Genomic DNA, 12328 nt, shown 5'->3' with positions numbered 1-12328 from the left:
CTGTGTCTGTCTGAGACCATGCCCTCAGTATAATTCCAGAATTGGCTTATCAAGAGCCATCTGTGTGCTTTTAGCCAAGTAGGCCTCTATGGTCATTTTAAGCAAAACTGCAACCATCTATTAATACTTCACTGAACACTAAGAACCAAAGATAACAGCAGCTCATTACTAAGCTTTTTTCTCTTGTTTTTAATTAACTGCAGCTATGCATGAGTCTGGAAGTTTTGCAGCATCACGTTCTAGGCGTGAGAAGAAGTCTAGAAGAGGCCAGCAAGAAGCACTGGAACGTCTGAAAAAAGCCAAAGCCGGCGAAAAAATAAAATATGAGGTGAAAATTCCTCATCTTTTCTTTTTAATAAAAAGTGAATGTGAGCTGAGATGCTTAACTACCCTGTATACATATCTAAAAGTTATGGGAAACAAAATCTGCCTTTCAGATCAGCTTTTGTTTTTAAACGGTGTATGTTTTTCAGAAAGTAACTGTAATTGTTTTGCTGCTTTCTGATATCATTTATTTGTTTCTTTCTGTTTTCAAAACTAAACCAATTTTATTAACTGCAAGTCAAACATGCTTGATATTACTTGATAACTATCCCACAGGGAAGGACCAACTTTTAAAATTTAATCGCATAATTAATGTTACGATAGGAAGTACTTTTTTTTTTTTTAAACTTCAAATGAATTTCAAAGCTTTACATGACCGAAATTCATTAATATTGATATGCTATGTTTCCACAAGGAAACCAAAATTTAAGTATTTACCTGGTAGAACTGAAATCTGGCAGTGTAACAGTGATACAGTCCAATTAATTGTAATGCCAACAGGAAGCGACTTCTACATTGAGGTGGATAAATCTAAAGAAGTCTGAATTGTGTAGATCGTTAACATGCAAACTTACTCTGAGACACAAAAAAGCATCTTCAGCATTATGCTTGGACACATCAGATCACCTTCCTTTTCATTGAGCTCGTCTTGGTGTTTGAGACTAGAGCCAAAGGTCAGAAGTCTCCATTGCTAGGATTTTTTTGTTTGGTTTTTTTTTTTTTTTCCATAATGTGAAATGAGCAATAAAGCCAGTCAGTTTCAAATGAAGTCTCTGCCAGTGCTTCAGTAGATTTTGAGTTTCAGTATACTGGGATAATTTTAAAAATTGATAACTTGTCTTTTGTCACTGCCCAAAAAGAAACTTAAACTGAATGAATAACTGCGCTTACAAGTTGTGAACGATGTAATAGTCTAGGAAACCATGCATTTCTGGGGAACTTTTATGTTCTTACTGATGACCTATGTTAATAAGTAATGGTATGGGAACTGTTAATCCTCAGTATGCCTTAACTGTAGGTTGAAGAGTTCACAGGTGTTTATGATGAAATAGATGAGGAAGAATACTCCAAGATGGTTAGAGAACGTCAGGATGATGACTGGATTGTTGATGATGGTAAGTTAAGATTCATTTGGAGAGTTATTTCGATTATAGTGCTATAACTCAATTAGGCTTCATAATGTTCATGATTTGAGGTAAGTTATAGTTAGTACATTCTTACAAATTGTTTTAGGAGACAAGAAAAAGGTAAGCTTTTGTATGGAAATGAGTCTTTTGCATTGTTCTCATAGTAGTGTACTAGGATGGTAATGAAAATATTTTTCCATTAAGAACTGTTTTTGAAATTTTATTTCCAGTTATCAGTGATGTAACTTTAAAAAGAAGCACTGTAATTAATAATTTCTAATTAAACACGTAATGATATATTTAGTCTAATAAAAGATACAGCTGAGAGTGCTGTAGTTTTTAACACTTTTGCATTTATAACTTTTGCTCTGTATTAAAGGGGAAAAAGTGTTTAAATATGTAAAACTTGATTATGAATATCTTTAGAAATATCAGAAGACAGAATTTAAAATGTAAATTTTTAACAATTTGTTTTTCTATAGATGGCATAGGTTATGTAGAAGATGGAAGGGAAATCTTTGATGAAGATCTGGATGATGATGCTCTTGGTTCCAATAAGAAAAGTAGGTTGAACATGACCACTGTAGAATGTCTTCCAGTAGCTTTTAAAAGGTACCTAAAACGGGCAGCTTCTTGGCATCAGTATGTGGTGAATATGGCCAAATGACATGTTACTTGAAGCTCTGTAGTTCTGTGCCTGTGACTGTGGATTTTGTTTAGCCCCCATGATACAGAAGATAGAGGTCCACAAATTGAGGTCAAATCACTGCTAACTACTTCAGCACTACGGGGGAAATTTTGTTTACAGTCTTCCGTGGGATATATATTCACTTCTAGAACAAATACATCTAGGAATGATCTTGGTTTGCAAAGCCGGTGTCTAAAGGATGCGTGGTCTCTCTTGCCACTAAAATACTTGCATGCTTTTAAGGATCTGGGATCAAATGATTTTGCCAACTTTTATTAAGTTGGTGGCGAACAGAGAAATTGAGTCTGATGTTGAGAATCCAAGCCTAGTGCCAAACTCCTGGACACTCATGTTTTTTCTGGAGATGCTTCCATGTAAAGTATCTCAGTCCTTTTTCTGGAGTATGAACTTGAGTATGCAAAGATCATCTCTGACCTGACTAGGAAAGATAGGGTGCTGGTAGGGTTTTGCTTTTTTTTTGTGTGTGTGTGCATAACAGCCATTACAAAGCTGGCAGCAAATGAAAGATGATTAGGCTTCATTTCAGCCAGCAGTGTAAAGGTGGAAGAAATAGACTACCTCAGCTATCTATTCCTGCTAATAACTGGACCCTTAAACACTGAGCTTTTCTGACGTAGAATTCACCATTTTATATTTTTCTGTAGGAAAAGGTGGCAAAACATCCACAGTGGATAAAAAGAACGTGAAAAAATCTGTGGTGTCAAAGCCAAACACAATTAAGTCTATGTTTATAGCCAGTGCTGGGAAGAAAAACACAGATGTAAGTTTTTACATTTTTTAATTTAAAGATTTCTAACTTGTTTGCAATGTTTTAGTGGGAGTGGAATAAATCAAGGGCTCATTTCAGTTTCTTGTGTCTAGCAAGACATAAACTCCTATTGCAATCTCTCGTGTATGGAGCATTCCTGAAGACGTTGTGTGTGTTTTGTAGAAACTCTTTAGTCATTTGCTGCTGGTCTCCTGATTGGGTTTGCACAGGTAACTAAGAACTGTTTGGCTAATCTGTTATCTTACAGAAAACTGTGGACCTGTCAAAGGATGATTTACTAGGGGATATTCTTCAAGATCTTAATGCTGAAGTAAGTGTATTAATAAAATCTGCTTGAAACACCTTAATCCATTCATTTTTCTTGCCATGGAACATATCAAGAAAATAAAGTTCTTCCTAAAACTAGACCATCTAAGATTGATTTCTTCCACAGCATATCTGCTTGGTATATTCCATGTATGTATGCAGTCTACCCGTCATCTCCACCATGCAGAAGTTGCATGACTGTATTGGTTTGATAAGCGAAAGCTACTGTGTCCTGATTAGAGATGGTTTATATTAATGTGATGTAGAGCCTGTGCTAATGCCGCCTGCTAGGTTTTAGTCAGCTTGGAGTGAAACAGGACTTACCTGCATCTGAATCATGTGTACCATGTATGCGTATCACCACGCTCCAGCCAGTATACTGTAGGATATTTCCGTCTGGCGTGTTTGGGTTCACGAGAGGAGCTGAGGGAGGACTGTTTCAGCAGATGACGTAGCCTGAACTTCCATCTGCCTCCTCCTGCTTTCCACAGTTTGCTACAGAGAACCAGATTAACACTTCCTCTGAGTTAGGAGCGCAGGATGGCTGCTGTAGCAGAGTTGGATTTTCTCAAATGAGGCTGTTCCTCATCATTAATGACTTTTCAATGAGTTAATGCCCCTTAGCAGGATTTCTTAAAACTGAAAGAATTGCTGACGTGTAAACCGTGAAACTGCTGTAGTGGTGGGATACTGAATTGAAATATGTTGTATCATAATAAGCATAAAGTGTTTTTACAGAGCAATAAGGGGGGGTACACATGTTCCAGTGTAAAGTTGTTCTCTTGGTTTTGTGCGCTTACTATTGTTACTCCTCCCTATGACATCTGATTGAGGGTTATAATATCTTAGGCTGTCAAAAATCCTCAAATCATTAAGCAAATGTATTTTAATGCTGTCAAATTTTGTGGAGCATTGATTAGGGGAAATAATGCTAATAGTTGCACTATGGCTTCTATTTACTTAAGTAGTAGTTAGCTGTTTTTTTGGCTTTGTTGTTTGTTCTCTGAAATTTCTTTTGTTATTAGCTGTTGATAAGGATAAGTATAAAATATCTGTACATGTAAATAAATTACAATGGGTTTTCCTCTAGTGTGACAGTGCTGAAAGAACACTTCTGCCTTTCTTAAGGCATGTGTGCTCAGTACTACTGTTTCAGCAGACATGAAGAACATCCTACCAGTTATTCTGATACTTGTGCATTAAAGGCACAGTTAGCTATTGAAATGCCCACTGTTTGAAAACTGTTTCACTTATTGATGACAGTTTTTTCTCTCAAACTGTTTACCAAAAAAATCTAGTGTCTGTCTTCATGGGCTGATTGCTCAGATAACTTTTTCTTTTTACGTGGCTGAGTTGTATATCAGGAGGTGTGTTTTCCTGGCAAATGAGAAATACTGGTGGTCTTCTTTCTCTTTGATGGAAAACGTTACTAACCAAGGCAAAATAAAACACTAAACAACACCTCTTCATTTTGTCACTTTCTCTTTTCTTTCAATATTCAGACTGTTCAGATAAGTCCGCCACCAATTATAATGCTGAAAAGGAAAAGATCTGCTGGAGTACCACTGAATCCTTTCTCTGTGCAGTCCCAAACTCCTAAGGTAAAGGAAAAAATGAAAAAAGTTCTCATTAATAAGTGTTAATCTGTATTTCGGTTGATATGAATACTGTTGTCTTTTATTTCTGCTGCTAGAAATTACCTTTCTCATTAGCTTCCTTAGCAATGTTACTGTGTAACCTCATGCATTTTTCGTCTTCACCTTCTATGTTAATACATAAACAGAATACAGCTCTTTCTGTGTCTTTAGTATGGTAGTAGTATATAGCTGTTACATTTGGCAGGTGAAACTTTTTATAATGTTAGGTGCATCACATGAAGGTGAGCTTCTGCTTTGGCTTTTTTTCCTAAGAGTAGAAAAGACCCTTGTGGCAAGGAAAGGATGATGGGAAGTGAAATAAGCAGAAGAAAGAGTATTTGTAGCTGTGGAAATGGAAAGCAAATGGAAAATTGAAGCTGTGGATAGAAGTTTACCCTAGTGCAAGATTTTGGAGTGAAAGGAGGGACAGGCTGCTAAGGATGGAAGGCTAGCATTTTGTTAAGAGTTCTGGTAAATGAGAAGGACTTTATAGCTGTAAGTACAATGAGATATTTGGTAAGAGTCTGTAGAGGGCAAATAGAGTAGAGTAGATAAATCTGATTTGTGAAACCTTGTGTAATAGTGACATCAACTCTTATGTTGAAAATAATCACCAGTGGCACTCATTTCAACAGTTGTGTTGTAGCCTAGACGTAATTGAAAAAGAAAAAAGGGAGATAAGTAAGAGAGGATCTTTGTCCTTATGTGCAAAGACCACCGTGCAAAACAGTGGTCACTTTTAGTAGGAAACATTGAGAAGGAAATTAATTCCCAGACAGGCTGTTCAGATGATAGTTTCTGTGGTCCTAGGAGGAGGAATTGGAGATTTTAGACAATGAAGATGAAGAGGATGAAGAGTGCAGCCTTAGAAAATAAATAGGCATAAAAGACAAGATGGCAGCGATGCTTTCTACTTCAGGAGGTGAGCAGAAATATAAGTATGAATAAATTCATTTGGCTGAGCTAGCAAAAAATTGTTGGTGAAGGTAGATTAAATAATGTTTGCTTTCTGTTTAAGGCGAGTGAAGGGCCGAGTTTGGTGTTGGCCACAATAGAAGTAGCTGTACTGAGATTAAAACCCTAGAAATGATTGTGTGCAACTCTAAATTCTATGTCTGTAAATAACAGCTTTCCCTGAAGATAAAGGTTTTGGACCTCGCTGCAGGTTAAGGACTGGTAGATGCAGAGACCTGTTGTTGGTCATGGTGGAGGCCACTTCATACACAACTTCTGTAAGAAGAGGTTCTGTAACTGCTGCCGTAGTGGTATCCTGTCTGAAAAACAAACTATGTGCTTTTTGCCTCAGAGTTCAGGCTTGCAGAGCATGCTGAAATGTGGTTTCTTTGTTTTCCTCAGTCTCCCTGTCATGTCTGTAGCACGAAGAAATCCAATGGAGAAGCACTCTCTTCTCTAGACCCATGGTGTCCTGTAGACATCTTGAACTCATTACTGATATGAACAGGTGTAAACTGCTATATTGGCCTTCCCAGTTGTTCCAGGCTCTGTGCCTGCCTGACATATATACTCAGTTGACACAGAGGTTTTAATTTAGGAATGCAGTAGTGCTACGTGAGAAAAATAGTTGAAGTAACCACAAACTTAATTAAATGTCAGCCATGGCCTGGGCCTGTTGTAAACGGCTTTTTAAAATTATATTAGAAACACATCACAGCAGAAATGATACTACAGAATTTTAAGTTTACTTTTGAGGAGTTTTAGCTATCATGCTGCAAAATATGTGGAGCTTTTCTGTAGCCCTGGTTACTAGTTCTGCAAATAGCGAGTGCTAGATTTTTTTTTTTCCTTTTTTGCTCTTAAGAGATTTTTTTTTTAACTCATGGCTAAAATGTCTTTCAGGTAATAACCCCTATATCAAAGAAAGCTCCTCCTCATCTCAGAAAAGAAGCTCTTCCTCCAGCTTTATTTCGTCCTAAACATCCCAATTACAGAGCAAAATCTGTCATAGTCTCTGAAAATGAGGATACCAAGTATGCGCAAAAAGCTACGGAAAATGGGGGAATAGTGAAGACAATAGAAGAGAAAGCTATTGAAGGTATCAAAAAGAAATCAAAACCCAGTTCTGGAAACTTTAAATATGGCATATTAGTGTTAAAACACTTCTTAGTTTATACTAGTTAGATGCTTAGATAGCTTAAATGTGATATTTTGTTTGTGTGTTAATACTGTATATTATGTTCATGCATATAGTGTGCTATCTATGTATACTGCTGTAGGATACAGTGTGTCATTTTAATGACTCAAGCCTTTAGTTCTATGTGCAACACTTCCAGATGATGATCAGGGAATGATGGATTTTGATGAGGAGGACTTTGATGAACCTATGGAAGCAGAGCATGTGGAAACTATACCTGAGACAGAAGAAAGCTTGAAGAGAGACAAGGATATTGAAAAGAAAGAGGCAGAGCAGCTGGAATTAGAGAAGAAAGAGACATCTGTCTTGTAAGAATCTTTTTTTTTTTTCTTCCACCAATAAGCCTTAGATTTATCTTCATATTTGTCTTTGCCAATGGGATAATTGTGATACAGACAGAATGATAATGCTATGTGATGGTTTTTTTGGTAGTGACATTAAAAATGGTAATGTTGAACATGCTGATAGCTACTTAATTGAAAAATACTTGATGTTTTTGCGATTTAGCACGTGACAACATAACACGTATTTCAGTACATTGAGGAGACTCAATGTGGGTGTTGAACAATGAATTTTGATGCCAATAAGCCAAAATGAGGAATTGCTGATGAGGCTTATTCTAAGCAACTATGAAGATATTTCATAACATTAGTTGTAGTTAAAGGTATTGTCGCTAAAGGTAATTTTATGTGGTGAACATATGCATCTCTGGAAATAGGAAAAAAGGGGGATTTTCCCCATTGTTTTTATTGTTTGGATGAATCTTGAATCATATGTTTCCATAACTTTAAACTGTAAAATATTTGAATGGTCAAAAAGACTTAAACATTTAATGACTGGAAAGGTAGTTTTGTTGAAATAACCTGTTGATCCCACTGAGCAACTCGTACAGATGGATGGATATATTTGTTATGTAAAGGCTTGAATGACCAAGGCTGAAATACCAGGTGAATGACTTTTAAAGCCTGTGTGTTGTGTACTGAGAACCATCCTTGTATGTGGGTTTCTCTCTGTCACTCCATCCTTCTTTTCAGAAGAAATCTGAGGAAACCCAGCGGTTGGCAATGTTGCTTGGTAGTGGAAAGAGCAACAAAAAGTCTGAGAATATAGGGCTGAAAAAAGTGAAACGGTGATTGTGGCAAAGGCACAATTTTACTTCTTGTTTCTTTCTTCTGCAAAATCTGCAGAAGTTGTTCTCTTCCAGATATCTCATGTTGGGACAGAATTGATGAGGACGAAGCTGATCTAGCAGTGGCAGAAGTTCAGCTGGACCCCGATCTCCTTCCACTTGTGAATGGGGAAAATGAAGATCAAGTCTTAAGGTTTTATTGGCTGGATGCTTACGAAGATCAGTACAGTCAGCCAGGTAACTATTCAGTTAAAGGCAGAAAATGCCCTTCTGATTCTTTTTATGTAACTGGGATTTTCAGACTTGCCTAAATTATGTGTAGATACCCCGTCCCTCTGCGCTCTATAACTTGTACGTTGATCTCTTGTTTTTCTGCGTTTCTGTCCTTGGTGCAGGGCACTATGACTGGGCAAAGAAAGAATGTTGTCTTTTGGTCTAGTATAGTAGTATGGAAATACAAAGGGAGCTACTAGCACTTCTCAATGTTAGTGACCCACTGGCCTTCTTAAAACCCTGTGCGCTCCAGGAATAAGCTCATACTATTAATTTCTTACTCAGCGGTGCAAGAACTGAGCATGCTTTCTTCTTGTTTCTGGAAATGTAACTTAAAATTCTAGTGGAAAGCCAGTACAATAGCAGTTGCACGATTTTGTACGAAGGAAAGGTATGCCTATCAAGGGGGGAAGGTGGCCTGAAAAATATATGCTCTGTCTAGATCCCTTTATTCAAACTGTCTAAATCTGGAAGATTGTCTCTGGATTAACATCCCTAAAATACTTTGTGCAGTTGAAGTATGAATCCTGGCTGTCATCGTCTTCAAAACTGTGGCATTCTGATCTCAGCCCTGACAAAAGAAGTCGTGTCCACATCTGTTCTAAGCGCTTCCCATCCGTCCTCTCATTTCATCAGCAGCTTTAGGATCTTGGGTTTCTAATTTGTGCTTCATGTAGGTTTACCAGAAGGTTCTTCCATATGTTGTTGAAGGTTTTTTGGGTTGATGCTGTAAGCATTGAGTCAGATATGTTTCTCTGTTACACCTTTTGTTGTGAGTTGGGATGCCAAACTTAAATATGAGACTGTGCTAGGCTGAACAGCTTGGTGATGGGAGTGGTAATAATCATAGATATCTTGAGGAAATCAATGGCTCTAATATAAAATTGCTACTTTTAAAGACCCCACTATTGTTTTTGTTCTTTTTTTTTTGTCTTTTAAGTCAGTGGTTGCTGAATGGAACATAATTATGAAAGGATTTCTGTTCCTCGCATGCAAGGAGTGTTCTTTTCTCATTATGACTTTTTCAGGATTGAATAATAAAGACTGCACCTGTTTTCAATTAGTAGTGTAGAAGGGAAAATTTTGATACTGCTTTTTGTTTAACATGTTCGTGATCTTTGTTTATGCCTCATTTGCTGTGATGTCAAATGCATTGCCTGAAGAGTAAATACTATAGCATAATCATAAGACTCTTTCAAACTTAATGATTTTTTGGAGGCTTACTTTTCATAACTCTCTTTGCTATCTTAGGCAGAGAACTTGAGAATTGTAATCCTATTAACATTTTAAAGAAATAACGAATAAAAATTACCCTTTCTTTCCCCTCTGCAAGACATTTTCCCTGTCTCTTGACTTTGCTTGCCTTTTGGTTCATTGGTAACATGATCTTTCTTTTTGCAGACTTTGTGTTTTATAAGCTTTACTCCTATTTTTTCTTTCTTTCTTCTTTCTGTGATTAGGCTTACAGGGGATAGGTCCTGATATCTCTTCTCTCATTTCTTGGTTTTACATATGAAATGTCTCTGAAAGCTCTTTGAAGTTAGCCCTGCTTTCATTGTGGGTAGGTGAGTGGGTGGGTGTTGGACTAGGTGACCTCCAAAGGTTCCTTCCATTCGAAATTACTCTGATTCTGCGAAATCTGGGGATTAAGACCACTTATTTGTCCATGCTAGAGTTGACTGAAGTTTGTCTTTGCAATCCAGGCAGGCTTTTACCCTGTCTTTTGACTGGCTCATGAATGCTTCTTTCTACCTCACCTGCTTATATGTACGCCTCTGACAGGTTAACTTCTCCATGCTCTTAATATTGCCAGCTGTTCGAGCAACCAACTCCCATTTTGTGGTGTCTCCCATGGTTTCATCTTCCTGTATGATACAAACCTATTTGAGTTTTTTATACCTTTCAAAAAGAAAAAAAAAAAAGATTGCTCGGGAGAACAACTTCATCTTCCCTGTCACTTAGGTCTGTAATTTGAGTTCTTTCTAGATCCTTCTATTCAAACTGTCTAAATCTTGAAGATTGCCTCTGTATTAAAATCTCTAAGATACTTTGTGCAGCTGAAGCTTGTATCCTTGCTCTCATCATCTTCAAAACTGCAACATTCTCTGTCCTTGACAAAAGTAGTTTTGTTCACATCTATTCTAAGCACTCAAGAAATGATTTTTCTTAGCCTGTCACTCTAACTCTGTCATCCGTCTTAGTGCATCTTCACTGATTTATCTTTGATCTAATGGAGTAAGAAAGGTGCCTTTACATGTGATAGATCGCGTGGCAAAGATAAATTATAACTCTTAACCAAGGACTTGTTTGTGCATTGTCAGACCAAGGAGAAACGCAGGTTCCAAAATCTTCCGTACGTAAAACTCTCTTTCACTGAGGCAGTCTCAGCTCTGATATTTCTGATTTCAGTAGTAGTAGTGTACTGTAGGAATAGTGTCTTTCATGTAATCAAATTCCAAATTATTCAGAGTTTGAAGGGAACTCAGGTGAAGCCAGGTTTTTGAGTTGTACTCGGAAGTTTATTTTACTTGTAATTCACAAACTGTATGTGAAAGTCAACTAGCCTTGTTCTATGTTATTTCAAAGTTTAACATCACTTGATTAGCAGTTTGCAGCATTTCGTGCTAATGTCATGTTCTCTGTGGCTCAGAGATGTGCATGTACAATAATGACGTCCATAGTGAAGTCAGTTGCACTAGTCCTGCTCTATATAGGCTTTCTGAATGTCTATGTTGGTTACAACTGCTGTCTTAGCATCCAGAATTTCTTGTGATGTCATACATCTTTCGGTGTCCTCATTTGTTAAGAATAGTCAGTTGAAAACTTTTTAGAGTTGATCAGCTTCTAGTTGTTTTCTTCAGAATGTATTTCTACAGGTTTTATTAGTAGTAGAGTCTTGATAGCATGGTACTAAAGTGTAGGAAAAATGAGTTAATTGTACTGGTCTCGCTGAAGAATGAAAAATTGTAGATCACACATGTTTCAGGAGTGATTGACAGCACAGACATTCTGATTATCTCAGCTTTCACTGTCTTCTCTCTCCTTCCTCCCTCTTCCCATGAATTATCAAACTAATGTAGGTAGAAATGGAATATCAGAACGGAATTCTGAGACTGGCTGTGTGATGCCATTTTGAATTTCACATAGCAAGGTGTTACTATAGTGATGGAGGTAGGGGCATGAAGAACTATATAGGTATCTATTTGTAAAGCTGGTGTTTAAAACAATTTGGAATGTGCTGATACATCAGAAAGATTTGTTGTTCAAGGACCTAAACCAGAAATGGTTGTGTTTCTATGCAGGAATATGTAATAAGCTGCTTTAAGCAACATTAAGAATGATTAATTTAAGAATTGCATATTGAATTCTTTGCTCTGCTCTTCCTCCTTAGGTGTGGTATTTTTGTTTGGCAAAGTTTGGATTGAATCTGCAAACACCTATGTCAGCTGTTGTGTGACAGTGAAAAATATTGAGAGAACTGTTTATCTACTGCCACGTGAAACAGTAAGTACATCTTTTAAGCATGTCAAACATAAGTACTTTTCATTCTGCTGATGGCAGGTTATGAGTTCTAGTAGTGTGTTTATGGGAACTGTTGAAGCTGGTGTTGTCTGATGGAGATGGTAAAGCTAAGTACAATGTATACACGGTGTATCGCATGTGGGATGCAGAGTAGAGCGTTGCTTCTTCCCCCTGACCCTAAGTAACAACTGCAGACAAATTGTTTCCTTTAGACTTGCTGCTTAGGAAATGAAGTTGTCTTGAAGTATTATTAGAAAACTTAGTGCTTTTTAAACACTCTGTTTCAAATAATATTTTCAAAATTTGGGTTTTCTTGGTTGATTGCATTGTAGTTTTCCCTTAAAGAAGAGATACATGATTCATAATAGCAAAGCAAATTT

The 12328-nt window shown here is 37.1% G+C and overlaps 1 protein-coding gene across 1 annotated transcript in view; it reads left to right on the top strand.

Annotated features, from left to right (window-relative positions):
* Positions 1 to 205: 205 nt before the first annotated feature.
* Positions 206 to 12328, top strand: part of POLA1 (polymerase (DNA directed), alpha 1, catalytic subunit) — a gene marked incomplete at its 3' end in the record, with an annotated part of 32961 nt that continues 20838 nt past the window's right edge. Inside the window, exons 1-10 of the mRNA XM_009574183.1 lie at positions 206 to 328; positions 1343 to 1439; positions 1934 to 2014; positions 2805 to 2920; positions 3177 to 3239; positions 4738 to 4836; positions 6730 to 6925; positions 7164 to 7332; positions 8212 to 8390; positions 11818 to 11930. Coding sequence (XP_009572478.1) covers positions 206 to 328; positions 1343 to 1439; positions 1934 to 2014; positions 2805 to 2920; positions 3177 to 3239; positions 4738 to 4836; positions 6730 to 6925; positions 7164 to 7332; positions 8212 to 8390; positions 11818 to 11930 — 1236 coding nt within the window. The remainder of the gene's footprint in view (positions 329 to 1342; positions 1440 to 1933; positions 2015 to 2804; positions 2921 to 3176; positions 3240 to 4737; positions 4837 to 6729; positions 6926 to 7163; positions 7333 to 8211; positions 8391 to 11817; positions 11931 to 12328) is intronic.

The sequence above is a fragment of the Fulmarus glacialis genome, unplaced genomic scaffold (genome assembly GCF_000690835.1).
Source record: "Fulmarus glacialis isolate BGI_N327 unplaced genomic scaffold, ASM69083v1 scaffold6563, whole genome shotgun sequence".
Taxonomy (NCBI): domain Eukaryota; kingdom Metazoa; phylum Chordata; class Aves; order Procellariiformes; family Procellariidae; genus Fulmarus; species Fulmarus glacialis.
This window is presented reverse-complemented; position numbering and strand designations above follow the sequence as displayed.